General features: G+C 38.1%; 2 protein-coding genes and 1 long non-coding RNA gene across 10 annotated transcripts; all 3 read left to right on the top strand.

The window, feature by feature from the left end:
* The first annotated feature begins 859 nt into the window (after positions 1-859).
* On the top strand, positions 860-2,837 carry LOC112283545 (tubulin beta chain). Its single transcript, XM_024522360.3, has 3 exons — positions 860-1,351; positions 1,543-1,812; positions 1,964-2,837. The coding sequence occupies exons 1-3, from the start codon at positions 958-960 to the stop codon at positions 2,629-2,631; spliced, it is 1,332 nt and encodes a 443-aa protein (XP_024378128.1). The 5' UTR covers positions 860-957; the 3' UTR covers positions 2,632-2,837.
* Positions 2,838-3,940: 1,103 nt separating this feature from the next.
* On the top strand, positions 3,941-7,655 carry LOC112283543 (uncharacterized). The gene is made up of 2 exons (XR_012217683.2): positions 3,941-6,925; positions 7,146-7,655. It is a non-coding gene; the product is annotated as an uncharacterized LOC112283543 (long non-coding RNA).
* A 1,298-nt stretch (positions 7,656-8,953) lies between these two features.
* Positions 8,954-20,433, top strand: LOC112283541 (uncharacterized). Of its 8 annotated transcripts, none has more exons than XM_073534696.2 (20): positions 8,954-9,325; positions 9,533-9,659; positions 10,463-10,546; positions 11,060-12,418; positions 12,704-12,823; positions 13,201-13,352; positions 13,878-13,924; positions 14,187-14,291; positions 14,534-14,591; positions 14,789-14,923; positions 15,381-15,604; positions 15,956-16,087; positions 16,544-16,724; positions 17,808-17,858; positions 17,989-18,054; positions 18,421-18,537; positions 18,647-18,837; positions 19,436-19,503; positions 19,603-19,988; positions 20,173-20,433. In XM_073534696.2, exons 4-19 carry the CDS (start codon positions 11,415-11,417, stop codon positions 19,967-19,969), a joined length of 3,018 nt encoding a protein of 1,005 aa, XP_073390797.1. In that variant the 5' UTR covers positions 8,954-9,325; positions 9,533-9,659; positions 10,463-10,546; positions 11,060-11,414; the 3' UTR covers positions 19,970-19,988; positions 20,173-20,433. The 8 variants fall into 8 exon arrangements, with proteins under 8 accessions (XP_073390797.1, XP_073390798.1, XP_024378125.1 ...); XM_024522357.3 differs by having other exon boundaries at positions 8,955-9,325; positions 11,060-12,102; positions 12,325-12,418; positions 19,603-20,433; XM_073534697.2 differs by having other exon boundaries at positions 14,199-14,291; positions 19,603-20,433.
* The last annotated feature ends 1,477 nt before the right edge of the window (positions 20,434-21,910 follow it).

The following is a 21,910-nucleotide window of genomic DNA, read 5'->3' as shown; positions in this document are numbered from 1 at the left end:
TATTCAACATTAAGGGATCCCCAACTGACCAACCAAGAGCAGGTGCTATGAGTGGAACTTGTTATTTTCCAAATGAGCGTCGACTACATATGCCCAGGCAGAAGGATATGCCGAGGTATCTGGGGGGGCAGGCATGTGTTTTGTGTAAAGTACCCCCGAGGTAAGAACTTTTAAGCGGCGGCACTGGATTCAGAAACAGTGGACAGATATATCCATTGCCAATGTATTGATTGGCTGGCGAAGAACTGTTGCAAACCACGACCAGCCGTAGGGGCGTAAAATTTGAATCCACTGTTTAAATTTCAAATTTCAAACCTCGACGGAGTTTCCTTTAGCTTTTCAGATGGGCGCAGAACGGTTAGGAAACTGTCCCGTCGCCCGAATTTGAATTTAAAAAATAAATCAAAACGCTAGAGCTTCGATTAGTATGGGCTTTTTTCACTCTTCTGTCCAATTCTTTTTGTTTTTTACCTCATGCAAGGCGGTCGGCTAAAGTGACTTACAGGGAGGAATATTACTGAGAGCAAGAGTTTTACCACGTTGTAGGATCTGGAGAAATCCAACGATGCTAGGCCTACGCAACGAGTGTGATTCAACGCCAGCTATAATCTCATTCGTGCCGTCGATCCCGCCATCCAACGGCGCAGACGCTTTGCGTGGGAATTGTACCTTGCCTACGATTGGAATTTGACTGGCAGCTCTTGAGCTGGAATTTACTTGTCTGCCTGAGAAAGTTGAAGCGTAAGATGCTCGATCCAACGATGGGCAGAAAGTGTTCGTGGGCAGGAACCAAAGCCCTAGGGCGGGCTCCTCCTTTTATCTATCTCTCTGGCATATCTCTTCTCAGTGTGCCCCCAGGGACGTCTTCTTCTCTCCTTTTGTTCAGCGTCTCAGTGCTCGAGGGACGGTTTGCCGTCTTTGTTTCTTCGTTCTCGTTGTAGATCATCCTTAGCGAAGATGAGGGAAATCCTGCACATTCAGGGAGGGCAGTGTGGGAACCAGATCGGAGCGAAGTTCTGGGAGGTAGTGTGCGAGGAGCATGGTATCGACCCCACTGGGACGTATCAGGGTACGTCTGATCTGCAGCTGGAGCGCATCAATGTGTATTACAATGAGGCCAGCGGTGGTCGCTACGTGCCTCGAGCGGTATTGATGGATTTGGAGCCTGGGACTATGGACAGCGTGCGGTCTGGTCCTTACGGACAGATCTTCCGCCCCGATAACTTTGTGTTTGGCCAGACTGGTGCTGGAAACAACTGGGCGAAAGGGCATTACACTGAGGGAGCTGAGTTAATCGACTCCGTTCTGGACGTCGTGCGCAAGGAGGCCGAAAGCTGTGACTGCCTGCAAGGTATGCATTGACATCTCGTCGGTTTGTGGAGCGCTCTGTGTACTCTGCCTGGTTGATGGTTTTGTCTTAGCGATGCGCCGCCTCCTTGGGGGACAGTGCTGTGGATCCCCGGTCTTGTCGTCTATGACGACTACGTTCTAGCAAAATTGTCCATAAAATCGAGTGCTGACCTTCTCTCTCTGTAACCTCAGGTTTCCAGGTGTGCCACAGTTTAGGAGGTGGAACTGGTTCTGGAATGGGAACCCTCCTCATCTCTAAGATCAGAGAAGAGTATCCCGACCGGATGATGCTTACCTTCTCAGTGTTCCCGTCTCCTAAGGTGTCGGATACCGTGGTTGAGCCATACAATGCCACCCTGTCGGTACATCAGTTAGTAGAAAATGCTGATGAGTGCATGGTGCTGGACAACGAGGCTCTGTACGACATTTGCTTTAGGACACTGAAGCTCATTACTCCCTCCTGTAAGCTCTTATCTTCGCCTGACGTTATTCCACTTAAGTGCATTTGTTTTGTTCTTAGATTCTCTTGGAGGGATACCCTTACTTGAGCGTCCTCAGGATGCCTTCTATTGTTTCAGTGCTGTCCGTGAATCTCTCTCTCTGCTTTGTGCAGTTGGAGATTTGAACCACTTGATCTCTGCGACGATGAGCGGCATTACGTGCTGCCTGCGTTTCCCCGGACAGCTCAACTCTGACCTGAGAAAGTTGGCGGTGAACTTGATCCCATTTCCTCGTCTGCATTTTTTCATGGTGGGATTTGCACCGCTGACGTCTAGGGGGTCCCAGCAGTACAGGTCGCTGACGGTTCCGGAGCTGACGCAGCAAATGTGGGACGCAAAGAACATGATGTGCGCGGCGGATCCGCGGCACGGGAGGTACCTGACGGCGTCCGCGATGTTCCGGGGGAAGATGTCGACTAAGGAGGTAGACGAGCAGATGATCAACGTGCAAAACAAGAACTCGTCATACTTCGTGGAGTGGATTCCCAACAATGTTAAGTCGTCGGTGTGCGACATTCCACCTACCGGACTGAAGATGTCGTCGACGTTCATCGGGAACTCGACGTCGATCCAGGAGATGTTCAGGCGAGTGAGCGAGCAGTTCACGGCGATGTTCAGGAGGAAGGCGTTTTTGCATTGGTACACGGGGGAGGGGATGGACGAGATGGAGTTCACGGAGGCGGAGAGCAACATGAACGATTTGGTGTCGGAGTATCAGCAGTACCAGGACGCGAGCGCTGAGGAGGAGGGAGAGTATGAGGATGATCCGGAAGAGGCCTAATTGTGACCTCTCCTCTCGTTATCATTACGTAGCACGCTACGAACAGGACATTCTGTTTCAGCGTCTAGGGTCTTTCATTCAGCATTTAGAACCAAATCATTGTATAGATTTCACCCAGCATACCAAGTAGCTATTGATTTGTTGTGAGTTCAGCATGCTGCTGTCTGATCCGAAGATTATTTGTAATTGACTGTTATATTTGAGCATTTCTGTTCAATCATGTGGTGTGGGTTTGAATTTTAATTAGCAGGCACTGAGTTCCGTGACCCGAAAAGAATTTTCTGAGAATAGCCAGGTGAGTTGCTTCCTCTTTTGCTGTCGGGGATATTTCTTCCGAAATATGGGTTATCCAGCGCTCTATCCGCTTCTGCTCTGTGCTATGTGAACATGAATGCAATTGATATTCTTCCAACATCCATATAACTAATGCATACTTCATAAGAAAGCAGACCGTCACGGATAATGGGAGAAACATTTTCCAGTCATCTCCGTGTCCACATTTCTCTCACACGCTAACCATGTTAGTAAACCGCAAGGACTGTTATTAAGCAATGAATATGTCTGAAAATCGTATGTGATCTGTTGTCAAAGTGTCATAGTACCCGTCATCGCCGCATTGTGCACTGCTGTCAGATCCGCAGTAAATACCCGCTAACGAAAGGAAGAGAAAGATGAGAGAAGATGAGATTGTCACCGGGAGAGAATACAGACGCAGTCATCAGTGATACTATTCGACGGACCTAACCTCGTCCGTAAAATGCAAGAATTTAACGAGGCAGTAAAATCAGCTTAAAACCTCCCCGCACGCTTAACGTAACCATGGCTGTGCTAAACATCCACCAAGAGAGGAAACACCGCACATGAACAACTCTTCTGAACTACACGTGAAGCAGAGATTGAGGCGAAAAGAAAGCCACAGATCGCTGCTCCTCAAGTGGTGAATTTATTTTCCCTTGGAACAAAAATGGAGGTGTGGAGGCCAAGCAGCAATTTCGATCGACAGAAAGATATGTGAGCATTTAAAGGGGCTTGTGAGGCAGAATCAAGTGGGTGGGCCACACGAGGGGATCGAAACCGTCTATCTCCAAACTTGACCTCATGATCATTTCTATTATGATTTTTTACTTAATTTTAAAATAATTAAAAACATACCATTTATGAAACAAAATAGTTTCTTCTGTAATATGAGTTTCAGCATTTTTATTATTATTGTGATAATAATTAATACTAATGAATTAAATAAAATTGAAACTCTTAAGATGATTTCATAATTGACATAAATTCATTTATGGAGATATAATGAGTATATAAATTTAAAATTTATATTTTTTATATGAGTATATATATTTTTTGTATTTTTTTATTTTTTTGTAATTTGTAATTTATTTCTATTTTTATATACTTACTATTTGATGTTTGTGTACATTTTACTGTATGACATTTCCTTATCGGGTTCTTCCATGTGTTTTGCTCCAGAGTGTCTGAAAATATATTTCAATCCTCATACTAGTTATGAAAAAAATTAATAATTTTTAAAGAAACATTGAGGCTTATCCAAAAAAGCCAATTTGATGTTATGCCAGTTCTTTAAAAAAATTATTCTGATACATGAATTGGTTTGTTTCAAATTAAGTAAAACCCTAATTTACGAAGAAAAGTGAAGAAAAATAGGGATTTAAAATACATATTGATGATTTAAGTGAATTTATTTTCAAATTCTTTGCAATTACATCATCAAATAATGTTATTGTCTCTTGTTTTTAAATTGATTTAGATATAATTTATTTTGATATAAATTCAAAACTCATCATAAAGAAAAATGATTTGACCTTTAAAATCATATAATCAACAGAAAAAAAAAAAAAAAAAAAGTCTCGTTCTAAAACTTTCAACCAATAAATAATTATATTAACAAGATGCTAATAAATGTTTGAGGTCCAATATTCCAAAGTACCAATAAAATTATATGGAATATTAAAAAATTAGAATGAGTAAGCATATTTTGATCATTTTTTTATTGAAATTCTTCAGAAATAAATCAACTCAAGATTGTTCCAGAAATGAAATTTAGGGTGTATTCATAAAACTGACATCCAATCTGTTTATTTTTCTAAGAACCTATATGAATCATATATATTTATTATTTTATTTATTAACATATAAATTTACATAAATTATTATGTTACCTTATCTTCTATTAATTGTAACATTTCCTATGATTTGTAAGTCTTATTGTTGGTAATAGTCATTTGATCGAAGGGCTTTGCTAGTGTAGAACAGCATGAAGCCTAAAAAAGGTATAAATTTTAAAAAATAACATTATTATCATTGGAGGAATATTTTTGTATGATTCCATATTTGAAAGCATTTCAATAAGTTTTTGGTATTTAATAATGACAAAAATAAAAACCAACAACATTAAGTAACTTCATTCTGACATCACCATTGTTGCTGTAGTTGCTTTTGGATATGGGAGGAAAATCATCAAAACCCTCCTCTAGCAATGCTGAAGTACACTCCAACTCTACAGTTTCAAAATCAAAACTTTCAAGAGGAGCAATATCACGACATATTCATGACATATTACAAAAACAGGCCCAAGATGAAAGATTAAAAAATAAGATTAAGATACGTGCCATACTTGACAAGAATTTCAACTGGGATGTTTTGGATGCCGATGAAATTGTTGATATTTTTACCAAACTTCTTGCTAAGGATACAAATAAAATGTTAGAAGCTTGGACAAGTTGGCGGCTAAAGCCTCATGGATCTACTATTGAAGGAAATATGGTCTTGTGGAACCCTACCATGTATAGAGACAATAAAAGTTCACTCTATGCAAGTTACTTTCCTTGTGTAATTAACAAAATTGAACAAAACCCAATTGTAGGTTTCAATCCAAACTCTAGAAAATGGTTTGGTTTGCCAAAACTTGATTTTTTGCCATTGGATGTGAATGATATTATTGCTGGCGATGGAGGTTTGTTGTGTGTTAATGGAGGGCTTCAACCAAGAATGCCTAATCCTCAAACTCCACCAATTCCTCATTCTCAAGATTATAACCATGTACTTTATCCCCCACAATCTATACTTTTGGTTTGTAATCCTCTCACCAAAAAAATCAAATACATTCCTCTCCATTCTAATAAAACTTTGGATGCTAAGATTGCATTGATGATAACAATGGCACCTCCACCAAGTTGTGGTGAAGATACTAAAATCCTTTTGCAAAAGAAAAGGTATAGATTATATGTTGTTGGAAGTCATTGTGAGAATTCAACACCTTTTAAGAAAGGTTGTAATGAGCTTGTGTTCATGGCTTATGACTCTAGGCACGATATGTGGGTTTCCGGGTCTTTTGTAGGACAATGTCGATTCCCAAAGTCCGGAAAGACATCTATAGCCATAATTGATGTGGGTTATATGGTTAGTGGTCAAAAAAAAGTTAGTGAAGGTGCACAAGCTTGCAAAATAATGGTCTCTAAATCCAAGGATCTTAATAGTTCTTTGAATGAGAGTGAACCCCACAAAAATATGCCATTAGTTGAAAAAACCCACACATGGAAAAACAAATTATTTTTCATACACAAGCCAACATTAAAATGGCACATTGTAGATTTTGATATTTTAGATTCTCAAGGATTTCCTCGTAAACATATGCAAGCTCCACGACTATTACAATGTAGACCACAAGGTAAAGTTTATGCATTAACAAGGTCAATAATTGATCCATGTACAATCGAGGTCTATGAAGTTCTTGTATCAAATGGGCTACCATTAGGGGAGTATTTGCAGGTGACAATGATGCCTAAGGAAATATACAATGCATTATTTAATGACTTGAAAACTATAAGGCAATATGACTGTTGTGCTAGCTTGAATTTTCTGTGTTTTTTAATACCCAAAGATATGAATACTGCCACAACCATTGCTATTTATGATATAACAACAAAACAATGGTCAACAACTTTCACACCTGATCTAAGCAATCAGTGTGGAAATTGTACATATTCATTTGCAAAATGTGAGTGGATTCCAAATTGGCAAGCAAGTCCTTAATCCTAATGGTCACTTTATCAATTATTTTGGTTATCTAAAAATAAAGCATAAACAAAATGAGGATGGAGATGTTTTTATATTTACAATTATAATTCTATGTTCTTCTTTGTAAACTTATATCAACCAAAAGAAAAAATGGACTTTAAAATCATATAACTGTTAATTTACGTCACTACACCTGTAAGTGATTTGAATCATTCATCAAAACCAAGACTTGGTTTTCAACCCACTGAAGGTATTTCAATGTTTGATTTAAAATTTAAAAAGCATTAAATATATACAAATTTTAACAATTTAACTATTACTTTACAAATTATATAAAATCGCTTTTGTTTTTTTGAATTTTTTCCTGTAGTAACTTAATTTTGATTACACTAAATAGTTTCATAAATTTCTTAAAGATAACTTATTGTCAAAAATATGTGTTTTGCATGTTTTACAAAAAAATATGAAAGAAAAATATAAAATAAACCACACCATGACATCATTTCAAACCGTTTATTTATGACCACATTTGCAAAATGATATAAATGAATATATAAATTTTACAATTTTGTAAAATATCAAAACATTTAATCTTCTAAATGTACAACCATATATATTCTTTATAACTTTTGAATGCATGAAATTCGTTGAGATAGAGTGTGTTGAGTTACAAAAGATTTGTTGTGTTGTTTATAAATCTGTCAATACAAGAAAATTTCAGGATTAGTCTTGTGCTTTTCCAATAGAATATAATAAATTAACAAGTTTTTTTTAAAAAAAATTTCAATTTATGTGAAGAGGTTTCAATTGTTTTTCGAAATCTCTCTCTTTTTTTGTTTGCAAGTAGAGATACCTTAGTTTATTACAATGTTTTTGACTAAATAGAATATTATGGATTATTATGAAATAAAATAATATAAAATAAAAATATTATATTTTATTATTATTAAAAATTTATGATTTTATTTCCACTGCAAAAATTGATTTATTTTCTTTGATTTTCTATAGTTTTTTAAAGCTTATAAGGAAAAAAAATTTACCTCAAATTATATATTTTATGCTAAATGTTTTCTGTAATGATTACGTATATTTTATGATTAAAACATTTGACATCTATATGTAATCATATTTATTTATGTAAGAGATATGTATAATTTAATTAAAAAATAATTATTAGTAAATTTTCTATTACAAAAGTGTAAAAAATTAGTTATTTTAAAGAAATGAATCAAAGTTATTTAATGTCTTTTTAAAGACTAAGTTTTTAGATAATAAGCAATTATTTAAATCTTATTTTAGAATATATGTATGTATACATATATTAAGAGATTCTACTTACATAAACTTGTTAAAGTATATATCAATCATATTTTGTTTGTTTTTTTTTTTATTTATTTATTTTTATTTCTTGGCACCATAAGCTCACCAAATGGCTTTTTTCTTTTTCTTTTTCTTTTTTTTTTTTAGTTTTTTTCTAGACAATGTTGTTGTAAAAAAACTAAAAATTAATGTCATTCAAATATTTAAAAGTTAATGGAAAATTAAAAAAATCCTAGAAATCAAACAAATATGTTCTTAATGGTAAAACATTGTCTTGTATCCTTGGATAAGTAGTGTTTTTGTTTTTATTTATATTTGTATTTATATATTATTCTTTATTTTTTATGAAAGCCTTTAAGACAACATAAAAGATACAGAAATGTAAAACTACGTCCCTTTTTGTACCTTTGCAAAAATATAATTATGCCAAGTATAATTAATTCCAAATCCTAAATTCTTTATTCTTATTTTTACTTTTTCTATCCTTTTTTCCTTAAAAATTTTAAACTATAGAAAACCACCTCTATAATATTAGCCAAAGAAAATAAACGTTTACAATAGATGTTTATTTTTATAAAGAAATGAACATGTCCAAATTATTTTGGCATGCCTGCTTGTCTTGGCAGCTCAAGAGTAATGAAAAGGTGAAAAATATACCATACATGTGATAAACCTTAGCAAAAATCGTAAAGTAAAGCATTTATTCATTCATGCACTTATTTTATTTCATTTATTGATGTCAAGCTTTTAACTCCAAGATCTCAATGACAACAAGAACCTTACTTACCACTAACACTAGATTAGTGAGTCTAATTGTGTTCCCATGAGTGGCACAATGGGAACAAACTCCTTCACGTTCACACCACAAGATGAGAGAGATTTTTTCTACCCAATCCATCATTAAGTGTAATACTAATAGCCAATCCATTATTATGTGTAATACAAGTAGTGTGTTATTTCGGTAGATTTTTGTGACTGGGTTTCACAAATTTCTAATTACAAATTTTCTGTTTGACATTAGCGTTCACACTACAAAGTTATTCATATCTCATTAAGGGAGATGTCGCGGCCATTCGATCATGTGTTGAAGAACACTTGCGTTTCTTTTTAGTCTTATAACTTAAGTGGAAAGACTGTCAACTCTTTTGACAATTGCACAGTTAACTTGGTTTCTAAGAAGATGAAATATTAGTGCAAACAAGTCTACCTGGAGTGAAGATAAAATTGAAGATTTTGGGGTTTTGTGCTAGAGCTCCTAATCGTCATGAGACAGAAATTGGGTGCAGAACGTTGTTTGGTGTTAAGCGCTTGTTTGAATGTATGGTGGAATGTGAGTGTTTGAGATTCAAAATGAACTGAATATTTTGACATCTTTGTATGACATGAAATCTTTAAGTGCGGTTTTTTTTTTTTTTTTTTTTTTTTTTTTTCATTTTCATTTTCAATGTGATCAGAAATTTTTTATCCGTGACGACACAGCTTACCGATTCGCTACCGTTTGGACTCCTAATGGTCTTTTGGTCTGCTTTGCCTTCAGATCGTCAAGTCAGCAATTGGCAATATTATTTTTTGGAAGAAGGTTACGATCACTTGCGAATGATTTCATGGCTGAGCATTTTGTTCGGCAAAGAAGAAGAAGAAGAATTCCTTGCTTATATCATTCAGTAAGTCGACTTCTCAAAGGGAGCACTTTGTTTCCATGGAAGTGAAATTTTGTGTAGAATGAATATATGAACTCCCCTGTCTGCATCTGTAAGCAATCGGCGCCTGGACTATTGCATTCAATTGCATAGTAAAACTGGTGCATATCCGAACATAACAGATGTTTTGGCAGATGTTGATGCCGAAAATTGGCAATTTTTTTGCCTGTCACTACACAGAGCTTGTCCTTAATAGCTACCAATTATGCACATTCGATTGGAAAGAGGAGTGCACAGAGAGCCTTCGAGATTGCAAACTGCCCAAGCAAGGGGCACGCACTCGCACATACTCTAGTTATTATCTTAAAGAGGCGTGCTCAGGAACCTGGCAGATCTCATTGAAACGACTATCCGGGTTTCTTTCGTTTTGGTAGACACAAATCGCCGCTGTCTCATATGAACTCACAAATTCTGCCTGTAGCTCACCTGTTCGATTACTGAAAGGCCAAGTTAGGAATGAGTTCCGTTCACTCTTGTATCCAGTGTATATGCGAACCAGCCGGGTCACCGAGGTCCTTCAAGGATTAGGAAATTAGGAACTGTAGCGACAAAGTGGGTAGAACAAGAAGAGAAAGGACGAAGAGAGGTGAAAGTTTTGCTACCAAAAAAGAAAGGGTTGACCGGTATTACCGTTATGCGTCTCGTAACCGCTACACGACTCTTTGACGCCTCCACTCCACCTTGCAAACGTGATTTTTTCAACCCTATTTTCTATCCGAAGGTGCATATCAACTGGCTTAGAGCAGCTATTGTCGGTTCTGTTGCAGGGGCAGAGATTGAAATGGAGTAAATAACAGCGTTTTTCGAAGGGATTTGTTATCAACAGAGATGGTTCCCACGAAGTAGCGCCAGTGAGCGCTCTTTATTATTTGCAATCTAAGTCTCCTCTAGTCCATTGTGTGTCTTTGTTGTGCTGGATCTGGCAAGCTCATAGTTGCCCCACTTCTCTGTCGATCAGTTTTTTCAAATGTACCATGTTGAGTTGTTCTATTCTTAAGTCTTCGAGGTGTAATACTGACTAGTTTCACTTTCCAATTAAGAGATCACGAAGCCAAAGCGTGACCCAGAACTTACAGCTATGAGACGGGTCACATACTTTACAACAGCTTGATTGTTTTGCTTGCCTTAATCTCCCTTACAATCAGGATGGCTATTTTAAGAGGATCTTGAGAACCTGAGATTTGTCATCACTATTTTACCAAGTCTGATCATTTGTGGGAGTTTGCATTTAAAAGATCTCGACACAAATTCTGAAATCGAAGTGTTCGTTCTCGATAATGACTGGACGAAGTGAAGTGGGGTCCCTGGCTGGTATGCATGCATAGTTGTGTTTCCACTGAAACAAACATTCCGCCCTTTTGCAGGAGCTGATGTTTAGGGTCTATGAGGAACCAATTGATGCACTCTCGGAGGGATCCCAGTCAGGGACTCGTTCCTCTTTGAGCTGTGGAATGTGTTTTCGGAGGGTTACCACAGTTTGAGTTTGCCCTCAAACGAAAATCACACGTCCTTATGACCCAGTAGATTCGGAAATAACTGAAAAAGTCCTCAGGGAAGGTCTTTCCCTAAATATCAGTTTCCAGCAAACTCAATCCATGCGACTGGGACAAAGTTTTTTGACAGTCTAGACATATTTTGACGTTCGAGTTGAGCATGATCGTCATTGCATTGCTCTGGTTCTGAACAGCTGCCAACATTCAATCGTTTAGGCAACGCAGGATGGGGCGGCAGGATTCGGCCTCTGGTGCCGAATCCAAGCTCCTGCACTATACTGCTCTTCTAAATCACGATTTAAGCCAACGACCACGTGGATCGCGGAAAATCCTTTATTCGAAGGCAATCTCAGGAGTGAGCAAAATGTTTGGGACACTCCGTGCTATGGAAAGGCCGAGGAGGATTGACACGGCGAGGGCCGAGCTACCTATCCTCAACTTGGCAAAGGTTCGACACAATTTAACTGACGAAGCAGAGCTCGCTACAGGATTTAACGGCGATGATTCATTTTTTGATCAGAAGCTGGAGGACATACCTCTGAATGAAGCTGGTGCAAGTTCATCAGTCTCTGCTGAACCTTCAGGGATCCAGGACAGGGCGAAGGGTACCAATGCCACACAGCGATCTCCGAAAACCGGGTTGTACATTGACGAAAGAGCTCAGAGCATATCCAAACTTAGCCAGGCAGCTAATCGAGAGAAGACGCTTTCTACTAAGCAAACTACCTCCACTTCACATCCTTTTTTTCCTGCGTTATACTTTCCTTACACGCCAAGTCAGACTCGCAGGAGAGCAAATTTGAAGGGGTCTACTTTGCATAGCTTGAGCAAAGGTGGGAGTCTGTCGAATCGAGGAATGACAGCGCCAGGCAATTCAGAATCTGGGTTGACTATGAGAGAAGTAACAGAACGAGGTAATGAGCCCATTGAACCTGCTACAGGATTTTTACTAACCAGACGAGAGGGTAGAATAGAGTGCCGCAAACCGCAGACCTCTGAAGGAGGTGCGAAGGCAGACGATGGGGCCTCATGTGCCGAGCCACGAAAAAATCCGGGAATCTTCAAGCAGAATTGGCAATCTGGGAGGAGCATCATGAGTGCAGGAAATCACAGCGCTAGAGGTTTTTTGAATGCAGAAAGGATGCAAATGGAGGAGAAGAAAAAGATGAAGCTTAAAACATCCAGACCTCTGCCGGAAGACATTAGCGCAGAGAGCGAGGCATGCCACAGGCAATCTTCCACAGCTTTTTGTGTATGTAGATTTTTGACAAAAGTTTCCGTTTTAATATCCCCCATGCCAAGAATTAAATCGAAACGATCAAAACATGATTTTGACAAAATTTAGCCCAATTTAATATTATAGAAATTTTGATTTAGGCAGGTTGGGTAGTAGAGGAGAAGCCAGACTGCTGAGTTCTGTGAATTCCTGGATTTTAGCGGGTAAGAACATAGTTTTCTGTGTTTCCTCTGTAGTGAACCTAACTAGTGAGTTATTTATTTGAAGATGTATTCTAGGCCGAAAAGGGGGAGCAACTTGGTACGCCCAGTGAAATCCCAGAAGGCTATTGGGGCAAAAGTAGGTCTCAAAGAAGGCACAGATCGTCGTCCTACCCGCAAACACCTTGCGTTACAAAGGTACGCTTTTTGCACTCTAATTGTGCATAAATTCAAGAAAAAAAGTTGTAATCCTGGACACCACAATAACTGATAGCGTTTTACAGCCGATCGCCTCCATACTAACGACGTCGTGGACCTGGATCATCTAGTCTCACATCAATGCGACATGAAAAAGGATCAGTAGCAGTTCTATACATGCAACATATGGCTTTTTTTACGATTCATTCATTATGATCAATTATAGGCTTAAATTGGTGTGTCTCATCTCGCATGATCTGATTCAGTTCACATCAATGACTGCGGTGGGTTATTGACGTGCAATCCAGGCAAGAATTTATCAAGCTGCAGCTTGGATGAGGGTTTTTTTTAACGTTGTTGATATGGTCTTTGTGCAGAGGTGCGGATGAAGTTCAGGGTGAAGATGGAAGCTTAGATTCAGCCACCCACAAGCAGCCCACTTGTTTAAGTGCACTTGTTCAGCAGAGTAGTAAAGCAATAAAGCCGCCTAAGCTCAATATCGCCTCATGCCAGACTACTGTACCACTTGGTATGACGTCCTTTCTGTCGTTAATTAATCCCATCAAGCAACACCTCAACTCTACAACCTCTCCACACTTGTTTTTCTCTAATCCATCCACCCAGCCACACAGTTTCCATGTAATCCCATCGTTGTGCTCTAGAATGCTTTACTGCCTGGCAGTACTGAAGACATCTAAGCGTTTCGCTTACACGGCATCAGTATGCTCCAGTTTGCTACTAACGCACTTGCAATTATTCATGCATGTGGGTGTTTTAGGGTTATAGTAGTGATATAGATGATATTGTTTGAAGCATCCTTGGAAACCTTTGGAAGGTTAAAGGGGGGTTTCCATTTCTTGTATTTGAAAGTAAAAAGTACCTCTTCTTAATCTTTCCATGATGCTTTAATAACGTGAAGCATCCGTGCTTCTGGGCTTCTGTTTACATTTGTCTTTGCTATGATACACGTCTCCTTAACTGAGTCCTAGCAGCTCGTGTTATTCTCGAATGAATTAGATTTTCACGACCTGATACAAATGAAACGGACGTGCAGGATTTGGTGGAAACCCTATCGACAGTGCTCAAACCTCTAGATCTTCTGTAAGTGCTTACTTGCTTCTTTCCTCCAATTATCCACAGTTCTGACGATCCTCACCTCGTGATGCACGAACACTTCACGTAAAATCCATGATCAATTTTTGGGGAATATTCTGAAGCCAAACTCAGCATACCTGAGACCTGATTCACTGATACGTCTTGGGTTAATTAAGGACGAGTTAGATAAGCTAATTTGTTAATGGCGAGAATAGACTGAAGCTTGGTGTACCCAGGTATGCTGAGTTTGGCTTCAATATGTGATAAGGTGGAAAGGCAGGCTGCTGCTGAGGCAAGTCCAAGATTGGTAATTACTGAAAGGGGCACGTCTCGGAAGTCGATGCTTACATCTCTAATCCAGAGCCGTGATCATGTAAGCCCCTTCCACTTGGAGATGTCGTTTCAGTTGTGTTTTTTTGATGCATAACGATGCATCTCAGTTTCATCAGAAGTTAATAGTTTAGGATTTATCATGGATCTATTTCTGCCGTTTGGAACGTGGGCTTCCTCATGTTCGACGTCTGTAATGTCTAGATTGTTCGAACAAGATGAGAAGATGTGACACTAGAGCGATGAAGAATGCAATAATGAGAACTGCCAGATACTTCTTTGCAGAAATATGATACTGCAATGCCTGCTTTGGGGAGCCCGGGAATAGGTTCCTCTCCTGAAAGTACGGTATTTCCCTGCAATGAAACAGTGGTTGCACCCTCATTGCAATTGTAACTGGCAGAATCTTTCTATTTCCTGATACACTGTCCTTGTTTTAGAAATTTCATCAACACATTCTTGACAATGAGACTGCCTGATGCGGCAGTGTCTGAATGTTTACATCAAGTCTGCTGATGAAAGAGGTCCGGGAATTTGCAGTGGTCCTCAGGCAGTGTGGACAACATTTGAACGAGTTTGAACAGAGGGAAATCCTTCCTTACTCTCAAATTTATTACCTAGGCCTGGAAAGCGATAAGATCCAGCCTTCCACTACCCTTGGCACCTGCAACTTTGGTAAGCTTCTCTATTTTCCTCGTCTCTAGATTGAATTTGGTAACTATTGGGTACCCCTGCTAGAGGATGCTTTCGTTGTTCAAGAATTTTCGTGTCATGTAACTGGAATACAGACGGTCTACAGTATCGTGTGCCATCTCAATTGTGCCAATACCATGATTTCTCATATAGCTAATATCGAACCCATACTGGAACATCTCAAGACCAGTTACTTCGTGCATATTGAGCATCATTTAGAATCCAACTGTATGCGGTTGCAGAATACGTTCAGCTTACAGTCAAATGTCACTAAGTTTCAGAGTTTCAGGTCTCTGTGCGTCGCTTCGGCATTCAAGCTTATCCTATGCAATGCGCCAGTTATAGAACCATGAAGATGCCTTCTTAGTGCAAACCCGTAGTGCAAGCCACATTTGGAATGCGGTCGAACTGGTAGAATGATGATTTTGAGCAACTGCAGGTTATGACGATGAGAGAGGCGACTACAATGTGGTGAATCACGACCAGCTTGCGTATAGGTACGAGGTGTTAGGAACATTGGGCAAGGGCAGTTTCGGTCAAGTTCTCAAGTGTAGTGATCATAAGTACAAAGTTCTGAGAGCCATAAAAATGATCCGTAATAAAAGGCGATTTCATCAGCAAGCTCTTACAGAGGTCAAAATCCTGGAGCATTTGAGAGATAAGGTACGTTTATGCCTAGCAGAATGCATTGATCATAGATTATGTTGTATTCTAAGAATGATGGTGAATCGGACGATTATTGGCAAAGGTCTAGTTTGAAGAGTATTTGGCATTAAGTTTCGGTGTCAGGGTAGCGTTGTACCGGGGAAAGTTTTAGTGATTCTTTTCGTGTACATTTGAGACAGTATAGTCAGATACTTCTATTCAGCATACAATAGTAAAAGTAAATAAGTGAATCCACACTGCGAGTCTTGATGTAACGCGTTTTTGTTTCACTACAAAGTACCAAGTACAGTTGCACCTCCAGTTACATTTTTGCTGCTAAAAGTAATAGGCAAAACGTTTATCTTGCAGGCTAAGGAGGAGTCCAGCAGCACCAACATCGTGACAATTTACGAGTCTTTCTATTTCCGCAGCCATCTTTGCATCACTTTTTCCCTCCATGACATCTCTCTCTACGAACTCATCAAGCGCAATAATTTCCAGGTACTCATCTTCTCTAGCACTAAGAACCTCTTCTTTCATGTCAAACGAGTCTGACTGTACCCATCTTTTTATGTCGTACATTAGCAATGAACCTCTGAACAACTCACAGAATGAATTACTGTCCCTTCCCTTTAAAATTTCCCTATCTTCACAACATTTAATCTCTTGGGAGTCCCCTTCGCTAAATACCTGACATCTGTTGAAATCTCTGTTCCAATGTGAATCTGTTTATGTCACAGTAGATTGAGTTTTCTCGTATGAATATATAATGTGGAAGATAATACGCATGAATATATAATGTGGAAGATATCTTGGGTGCAAGTAATTTTGATACCCAGTTTTGCCAACTGTTGCGTATCACAATCGGCGGTTTTAAACCGAATCTTTCAGGGGCTTTCCAACGAAATTAGATGGATTTAACTCCGAACTAATGCAAGAGAAAGCTGAACATTGCAGGGCATAAATCTGGTTGTGATCAAGAGCTTCGCAAGTCAGCTGCTACAAACCCTCCGGTACTTGCGAAAGTTGAATGTGATTCACTGTGATTTGAAGCCTGAAAATATCCTACTGCAGCATCCCGCAATGTCAAAGATAAAAGTCATCGACTTCGGATCTAGCTGCTTCAGCCACGAAAAAGGTGCCTAATGATAACATCTTAAATTAATGTTCATATGCACTTTAAGGAAATCAGTAGGAGAGCATGGTCTGACAGCCAGAAATATGTCTTTTGATGAAACTTTGCACCAAGCTGTACTTTCAAGGAATTATTTGTTCGGAGTGATCGAAGACGTGACCTGAATACCTTTCAAGCGGATGCTGTGAGATGCTTGAAAGACAGTCAGAAATACACGTGCACCCCGCGTGAAGTGGCCCCCACCGTCATATTAACAATGTCACCAGGAGCTTTGTGCCTGCAACTTACGTCGTAGTAGAAAGACCATTGGGGGAGGAAAAAAAAAAAAAAAAAAAAAAAAAAAAAGATAAAAAAGAAAAAAAAAAGAAGAAGAAAAGCATTATGTTCTCATAAGTTTTTTTTAATTTGCAAATGATGGGATTTGCCTAGAGATATGCTTTTGTCAGTAGCTCTTTCCACTAATGAGGTGCCATTTGCATTGTTAAAGGGCGATGTTTTTCTCAACACGAGATTCTGCTGAAAGGTCACAGGTACGGAAATTCGCATGTTCAGAGAATGATTAAAGTGTATGTGAAATACAGGAATTTTTTGAAAATTACTGTGGAATTCCATGCACAATTAATTGCGGTGTAGAAGGTTTTAGGTGCCACCCCCTCATAAGGGCAGGACGAGCAGGGTGAAGTGAGACAGCTGCAAGGTGAGATGAAAATGAAAGAAAAATCTTTAGGCCGTACCCATTAGAGGAAATTAACGAACGATGGAAAAAACAGTAAAAATAGATATACTTTGTCATTTCTTATGTAGCTAGTGAATGGTGCAAATGGTCGTGTTCGGTCCTTGAAAGGGTAGTAGCTGGTGACGATGATTCGAACCAAATGTACCACTCCTCTCCTTGCGAGGTCAATGCATTCTGAGCGGGTATGGTGCACTTTACTCTCGATGACACAGGACCTGTCATTCATCATAAGAGCAGAGGTTGAAGAATTTCCCGGTTCAATTTAATATTGTCATTTTATGTGGCCAGCTATCTTTTTGGCTGCTACGAACATCCTATCTCATTGAAATAGTATGGTTGTCTCTGTGCAGTTTATACTTACATACAAAGCCGATTTTACCGGTCGCCTGAAGTAATTCTAGGTATACAGCAAGTCATGAACCATTAGTACAGTTATTGCCAATTTTTACAATTATTCCATTGTCATTTCAGGTTTCAGGTTGTGATGCACTGTTTATGTAATGACATAATTAGATGATTTTATATCTGCAGGGCTTCCTTATGACACGAAGGTAGACATTTGGAGCTTTGGTTGCATTCTAGCTGAGCTTTTCTCAGGTACTTTGCAACCATACACTTTGCAAATGTACACTTTGTAACCAAACTATTACTGTACTTGCACAAACATTGGGCATTAGGAGATACACGCGCTACAATACTGATAGAGAATGTAGATGGAAGAGTATTGTTAGTTGGGACAGGTAGTGCCCCGCATTTTATGAGTTTGTCAGAATCTGTTTTTAAGTTTAAAATCATCTGATCGAGTTCAACTCTGTTTAAGTATGAAATTTTGTAGCTATGAAACTCTTCATTCTCTTTAATTTTGGTCTAAGAACCTCTTCTTGCTATTCTTTGCTTAGTATGTTAGTAAATCGTAGTCACTCTATTTTTGACTTGAGTTTTTGGAAATCCTTCCGGGGACAGGGTACCCTCTCTTTCCAGGAGAGAACGAGGTGGAGCAGCTGGCATGCATGATGGAAGTCTTGGGCCTGCCTTCGAGTGCCGTCCTCGAAAATGCCACGCGCAAGAAAATGTTTTTTGGTGTGTCTATCAAATTTAAATGTTCTCTTTCAAGTCAAAAAGTTACAACTATTCATTCTTTAGACTATGACATGCAAAGTCTGAATTCATTCACTTCATGGTGTTGCAGATAGTAATAACTGCCCAAGAATAGTTTCCAACTCATGGGGGAAGAAACATTGGCCAGGCACCAAGGATCTGGCTACCGCCATAATGTGCAAGGATCTAATGTTCGTAGACTTTTTGGAGAGTTGTTTGAGATGGGACAAGGACGCCCGAATGACCCCAGATGAGTTAATGCAACATTCCTGGATGATTGGGGTACGCCCTTCATCTCTCAGACACTGGACACACAAAACAACTGTCTACGGAGACCATTCAGAGTCCTCTCTTGAGAGCACAACCCATGAGCATAGACAATTTTTGGGTGAAAGCTCACAACCGTTTGGAAGTCCGTATGGGGTAACGGGGATCTGAGTGGGTTTCGGTGGCATAAAAGCATGTCTGGAGTGCAAGTCATCCAACTGCTAGAATATACACGGTCTGACTTCCATACAAGCGTAATTTCGTCGTTATAATCCAATAATATCAGGGCCTGAGTTAGCCAAGTCCGTGCGTGAACATCGTATGTCTTCACTCCGTCCATCTCTAATCCCACTTCACACTGGATGATTATTCCAATACTGATTCATCTGTGCACCTCTTTCCATTCTGATTCTCCATCTCATCATCGCACTCACACCCTTGAAGAGAGTAGCTTTCTCATGCTCAATTTCTAAGGCACGTCATAGGATTGTACTCGTTCACGAAATGACCTCTTGTATTTGTTTAAGTAACATTGGTTAGCCTGACAGTTTACAATGCGCACTAAGAATCCAATATGACGGAAGCAATTGGTTTGTCTTTGTTTCCTTTCCAGCCCACATCTCAAGTGACTCCACAAAGGTCTCCATTGCGACCATCAAACTTGGACTCCTCCAAGAGAAGGCAAGTTTCGTTACTCAACGATCCACTCTCCGCCTTTAAGTGCTTTTTCCTTACGCAATGAGCTCATGTCTAATGAATACCAGTGTGCGGGGTGCACAGATCCATCAAGTCTTCCGGTCGTGAAGACGTACCGCAGCGTTCTCACAAACAATCCAAGCCAAGCTGGAGCTCGAGTCATCTATCGACCATCTCCACAAAACCACAATCCAGTGGAGGTGAGGCGTCATCGAAGGCGAACCAGGGAGTGGGAAATCTCCCAGCTGCGTTGCCATCGACCAGCAGTGGGGGAGGCTCTCAGGGCAAGAAGAAACCACAAGACTTAAACTTGTTCCTCCCCTTTGAGAAGCTGTGGGATCCTGCGTCTCCGCCAAGCTCCCACGACAGCCCCCACGAGAGCTCCCCCTCGCATCCAAGAGCCTCACCCTTGAATCCCATCACTGCAAGGAAAAGCGCCGCAACTCTGTGAAAAATACAACTGATAGACAGTTATGTGATCCTCAAACTGGGTCTTTTCTGCAAGCTTGTGTTATGCTGCAGCATTTTGTTTCACATAAACCTGTTGTGTTGGACTTGAAAGGAAGAAGATGATGAACATGATGAACATGAAGTTCTCCTTGATATTGCTTTTGCATTTGCTAATGTGGGATTCAGGTTTCACACGAGATGCAGATCTTGAAGCTCCACATACATTGCTTCCAGAACCATTCTTCTTATTGTAAAGAATTCTCTACCACCATGGTATGGAGAGATTTGGGACATCTATTTGTTTTCTTACTACAAACAAGTCTTCCATTTATAAGATCACTTCATTCTTTAACCGTGAAACAATATGTAACCTATGACCAATTTTTTAAAGCTTGAGAAAATAGTTCGATTTTATAAAAGAACTCATAAATTTTAAGGTAATATTTTTCAATCCCCTTTGGTTCAGATTGGCATTACAACAAGTGATAGAATCTATCTATGCATATTTCTTTTGTGTTTCAATTTTACACACACATATATATAGGTTGATTGAATTTTTATTACATAAATTTTGTCAATTTCAAACATTTTGTTTGTAAAACATGTATGTAATTATTAGTTTTTAATGTATAAAATGTATATATATTTTTTAATTAATTGCTAATTTTTAAAATTACTTTTAATATTTTTATCAAAATAATGATAAATAATTTTAGTTTAATAGATGTATTAAAAATCTTATTCAATTTAGTATATATTTGATTTTATTAATTTATGATTTATGCAAAAAAAATAAAGATTATTATTATTAGAAATTTTTTAAAGCTATTTAAGTGTTTTATTTTATTTATTCATTCTTTTTAAAAGTTAAATATAATTTTAAATCATAGCCAAAATTTTATTATATTTTTTACTTTAAAAGGTCATTAAGCATGAAAAATCATCTTTATAGGCTCTATTACAAAAGCCTTATAAAGGTCTTTTACTTAGTACAATAAATATTTCACTTGAAGAATTTAACTTTTGAAAATAGAAAAAAGACAAAATTAGTAAAAAATAGATCAAATTATTATTTTACTAAAAGCCTAAATATATTAATTCATATCTTAATTCTAAAAGTTATAATAAATATTTTAAAAATTAAATCTTTATTATTAAATTATAATTTTTGACAAATTTTAATGTAATTTCTAGTATCAAGTATATGAATCACAAGCAATCAAAATGTCAATATGTCATGGACATACATATTTATTTTGATATTTATCTATATGATTAAGTAGAAGTAGATAAAAATAGTTTTATTTCATAATATTTTTTAAAAAAGCTTCTTAAAAGCTTTGTAGATACTACTTTGACTTTACATGTGTTTGTAGTTGATTGGTAGGTTAAAAACTTGGTCAAAAAATTAACCATGTATTGATAGCTTGCAGAACAAGCTAACTATGTAGCACACATAAAAAACTTGCCTTGCAAGTTAAGATATGTGTTTTAGAAAGTTAACACATTTTAGAGGTTCAATAAGAAATCACCACTAATTAAGAGTATATATGGAGGCAAGAGTGAAGTCTTCTTCACTCTTGTCAATACCTTTCTAGTCCTTAGTCTTATTTTTAGGACTTTCTAGTATTTTTATCTTTAAAAATAGCCATTCTAGTTTAATAATATATCATCTTTAAGTAATTATTTAGTCTTTTTGAGTGATATAAGAATATATTGATCTTTTAGTTCTTCAAAATTCATGTCCTTGACAGTTTGACAAAAATGCCAAGTCATTATTTTTATCTTATTTTAGAGGTCAGTGAATTATCCCACTTCTATTGTTGTCTTTTAAAGGTTGTAGATTATCCACCTTTAAATAAATTATATAGTTTTTTAACAATGATATTTTCTTTAATAAGAATAGATTATCTTTTTTTGTCAAAATTTTCATTTGATATTA

The sequence above is a fragment of the Physcomitrium patens genome, chromosome 6, assembly GCF_059467195.1.
Source record: "Physcomitrium patens ecotype Gransden chromosome 6, ASM5946719v1, whole genome shotgun sequence".
Taxonomy (NCBI): domain Eukaryota; kingdom Viridiplantae; phylum Streptophyta; class Bryopsida; order Funariales; family Funariaceae; genus Physcomitrium; species Physcomitrium patens.
The sequence above is the reverse complement of the archived record's forward strand: the minus strand, read 5'-3'. Positions and strand labels throughout refer to the sequence as shown.